This window comes from Entelurus aequoreus, linkage group LG03 (genome assembly GCF_033978785.1).
Source record: "Entelurus aequoreus isolate RoL-2023_Sb linkage group LG03, RoL_Eaeq_v1.1, whole genome shotgun sequence".
NCBI lineage: Eukaryota > Metazoa > Chordata > Actinopteri > Syngnathiformes > Syngnathidae > Entelurus > Entelurus aequoreus.
In genome coordinates this window covers 8,582,929-8,587,928 of record NC_084733.1, presented here as the reverse complement: position 1 = coordinate 8,587,928, position 5,000 = coordinate 8,582,929, and the positions used below count along the sequence as shown (strand labels likewise).

Genomic DNA, 5,000 nt, shown 5'->3' with positions numbered 1-5,000 from the left:
GCATAGTTGTACAATTGTTGTTGGGTCTCAACATCATGAGAAGCATATATTGGCATAGTTGTACAATTGTTGTTAGTTGTACAATTGTTGTTGGGTCTCACATCATGAAAAGCATATATTGGCATAGTTGTACAATTGTTGTTAGTTGTACAATTGTTGTTGGGTCTCACATCATGAGAAGCACATATTGGCATAGTTGTACAATTGTTGTTGGGTCTCACATCATGAGAAGCATATATTGGCATAGTTGTACAATTGTTGTTGGGTCTCACATCATCAGAAGCGTATATTGGCATAGTTGTACAATTGTTGTTGGGTCTCACATCATCAGAAGCGTATATTGGCATAGTTGTACAATTGTTGTTGGGTCTCACATCATGAGGAGCATATATTGGCATAGTTGTACAATTGTTGTTGGTCTCACATCATGAGAAGCATATATTGGCATAGTTGTACAATTGTTGTTGGGTCTCACATCATCAGAAGCATATATTGGCATAGTTGTACAATTGTTGTTGGGTCTCACATCATGAGAAGCATATATTGGCATAGTTGTACAATTGTTGTTGGGTCTCACATCATGAGAAGCATATATTGGCATAGTTGTACAATTGTTGTTGGTCTCACATCATGAGAAGCATATATTGGCACAGTTGTACAATTGTTGTTGGGTCTCACATCATGAGAAGCATATATTGGCATAGTTGTACAATTGTTGTTGGGTCTCACATCATGAGAAGCATATATTGGCATAGTTGTACAATTGTTGTTGGGTCTCACATCATCAGAAGCATATATTGGCATAGTTGTACAATTGTTGTTGGGTCTCACATCATCAGAAGCATATATTGGCATAGTTGTACAATTGTTGTTGGGTTTCACATCATGAGAAGCATATATTGGCATAATTGTACAATTGTTGTTGGGTCTCACATCATCAGAAGCATATATTGGCATAGTTGTACAATTGTTGTTGGGTCTCACATCATGGGAAGCATATATTGGCATAGTTGTACAATTGTTGTTGGGTCTGACATCATGGGAAGCATATATTGGCATAGTTGTACAATTGTTGTTGGGTCTCACATCATGAGAAGCATATATTGGCATAGTTGTACAATTGTTGTTGGGTCTCACATCATGAGAAGCATATATTGGCATAGTTGTACAATTGTTGTTGGGTCTCACATCATGAGAAGCATATATTGGCATAGTTGTACAATTGTTGTTGGGTCTCACATCATAAGAAGCATATATTGGCATAGTTGTACAATTGTTGTTGGTCTCACATCATGAGAAGCATATATTGGCATAGTTGTACAATTGTTGTTGGGTCTCACATCATCAGAAGCATATATTGGCATAGTTGTACAATTGTTGTTGGTCTCACATCATGAAAGGTATATATTGGCATAGTTGTACAATTGTTGTTGGGTCTCACATCATGAAAGGCATATATTGGCATAGTTGTACAATTGTTGTTGGGTCTCACATCATGACGAGCATATATTGGCATAGTTGTACAATTGTTGTTGGGTCTCACATCATAAGAAGCATATACTGGCATAGTTGTACAATTGTTGTTGGGTCTCACATCATGAAAGGCATATATTGGCATAGTTGTACAATTGTTGTTGGGTCTCACATCATGAGAAGCATATATTGGCATAGTTGTACAATTGTTGTTGGGTCTCACATCATGAGGAGCATATATTGGCATAGTTGTACAATTGTTGTTGGGTCTCACATCATGAGAAGCATATATTGGCATAGTTGTACAATTATTGTTTGTCAGAGAGCACTCACATAGTTAGTGGCCCACCAGGACTTGACGATCAAGTATCTCTGCAGCTGAGCAGCGTTGGACTCTTGGAACTCGCTGGCCAGTGTCTCCATTTGCTTGTAGCGCTCATCGTCCAGCAGAGGGCGCACTGACTCCAGATACTGCCAGTAGAGTACAATATACTGAGTGTAGTGTACATACACAAAGTATAATATACTGAGTATATACTGTCTGTACATACACCAAGTAGAGTACAATATACTGAGTGTAGTGTACATACACAAAGTATAATATACTATGTATATACTGTCTGTACATACACCAAGTAGAGTACAATATACTGAGTGTACATACACAAAGTATAATATATTGAGTATATACTGTCTGTACATACACCAAGTATAATATATGGAGTATATACTGTCTATACATACACAAAATGTAATATACTAAGTATATACTGTCTATACTACTGAGTATATACTGTCTATACACACACAAAGTACAGTATAATATACTGAGTATATACTGTCTGTACATACACCAAGTATAATATACTGAGTATATACTGTCTATACATACACAAAGTACAGTATGGTATAATGAGTATATACTGTCTATACATACACCAAATAATATACTGAGTGTACATACACAAAATATAATATACTAAGTATATACTGTCTATACATATACAAAGTACAGTATAATATACTGAGTATATACTGTCTATACATAAACAAAGTACAGTATAATATACTAAGTATATACTGTCTATACATACACAAAGTACAGTATAATATACTGAGTATATACTGTCTATACATACACAAAGTAGAGTACAATATACTGAGTGTAGTGTACATACACAAAGTATAATATACTATGTATATACTGTCTGTACATACACCAAGTAGAGTACAATATACTGAGTGTACATACACAAAGTATAATATATTGAGTATATACTGTCTGTACATACACAAAGTATAATATATGGAGTATATACTGTCTATACATACACAAAATGTAATATACTAAGTATATACTGTCTATACTACTGAGTATATACTGTCTATACACACACAAAGTACAGTATAATATACTGAGTATATACTGTCTGTACATACACCAAGTATAATATACTGAGTATATACTGTCTATACATACACAAAGTACAGTATGGTATAATGAGTATATACTGTCTATTCATACACCAAATAATATACTGAGTGTACATACACAAAATATAATATACTAAGTATATACTGTCTATACATATACGAAGCACAGTATAATATACTGAGTATATACTGTCTATACATAAACAAAGTACAGTATAATATACTAAGTATATACTGTCCATACATACACAAAGTACAGTATAATACACTGAGTATATACTGTCTATACATACACCAAGTACAGTATAATATACTGAGTATATACTGTATATACATACACCAAGTATAATATACTGAGTATATACTGTCTATTCATACACCAAGTGTAATATACTGAGTATATACTGTCTATACATACACCAAGTCCAGTATAATATACTGAGTATATACTGTCTATACACACACAAAGTACAGTATGATATACTGAGTATATACTGTCTATACATACAAGTACAGTATAATATACTGAGTGTAAATACACAATATAATATAGTAAGTATATACTGTCTATACATACACCAAGTAGAGTATAATATACTGAGTATATACTGTCTATACATACACCAAGTAGAGTATAATATACTGAGTATATACTGTCTATACATACACCAAGTAGAGTATAATATACTGAGTATATACCGTAATTTCCGGACTATAAGCCGCACCTGACTATAAGCCGCACCAGCTAAATTTAGGGGAAAATACAGATTGCTCCATATATAAGCCGCACCCGACTATAAGCCGCAGGGTTTTGATGTGTAATTACCGTAGTATATAGGGGTTCCTGCTACCACGGAGGGGATTGTCGGGACAGAGATGACTGTTTAGGAACGCAAAGCGTCCCATTTATTAACAATAAATCTTTCAATCATTCAATCAAACTTTCACATCTTTGACATGACGAACAGCATTCGTGCAGAGTACAAATAATACAACGCTGCAAAGTAATACAAAGTGCTCGCCTGTACGTTATCAAAATAACCAGCCTACCGGTATATGAAAAGTCAGTCTTTAATCATTGTGTCATCGTCTTCCTCCTGCGTACTAAAACCACCAAAATCCTCTTCGTCGGTGTCGGAGAAGAACAGGCCGTAAATAAGCCGCACCCTTGTATAAGCCGCAGGGACCAGAACGAGGGGAAAAAGTAGCGGCTTATAGTCCGGAAATTACGGTACTGTCTATACATACACCAAGTCCAGTATAATATACTGAGTATATACTGTCTATACACACACAAAGTACAGTATGATATACTGAGTATATACCGTCTATACATACAAGTACAGTATAATATACGGAGTGTAAATACACAACATAATATAGTAAGTATATACTGTCTATACATACACCAAGTAGAGTATATACTGTCTATACATACACCAAGTAGAGTATATACTGTCTATACATACACCAAGTAGAGTATAATATACTGAGTATATACTGTCTATACATACACCAAGTAGAGTATATACTGTCTATACACACACAAAGTACAGTATGATATACTGAGTATATACAGTATGTGTGTACAAGGTATAGTTGCAGTACTCCTAGTCCACCACTAGATGTCAGTAAAACTGAATTGTCTGCCAACAGAAATTATTTTGGAAAAAGTGAAATATGTATCAAGACCTTGTTTTTGTCAAAAGTATATACTTTCTAGTAATATTACACTTATTGTAGTACAATAAAGACTTTGAGTTGATATGACTTGATTGTTATACAGTTGAAGACTTTTTCTAGTAACATTACTTTGACCTATTGTCATAAAATTAGGATTTAAAAAAAAAAAAAATCATGACTTTACTCTCGAAATTAAAAAAAAATTATATAAAAAACAATTAAAATTATAACAATATGACAGTTTTTTTTAAAAATTAGTCATAATTTTTGAAGAGTTCTTTATTTCAGGACTTCATTCTTAAAGAACTAAACTTTATTGTGATATTAGATTGTATTTGAATGGAATTCAGTTTTTTTTAACTATGATTGTATTCTCTTTTCTAGTAATAAGACTTTTTCCTCATAAAATG

General features: G+C 33.6%; 1 protein-coding gene across 7 annotated transcripts in view; it reads right to left on the bottom strand.

Annotated features, from left to right (window-relative positions):
- LOC133646089 (carnitine O-palmitoyltransferase 1, liver isoform-like) overlaps positions 1 to 5,000 on the bottom strand; it is a 29,258-nt gene that overhangs the window by 11,736 nt on the left and 12,522 nt on the right. For all 7 annotated transcript variants that reach the window (XM_062041085.1, XM_062041086.1, XM_062041084.1 and 4 more), the window contains one exon: positions 1,807 to 1,944. In XM_062041085.1, coding sequence (XP_061897069.1) covers positions 1,807 to 1,944 — 138 coding nt within the window. The remainder of the gene's footprint in view (positions 1 to 1,806; positions 1,945 to 5,000) is intronic.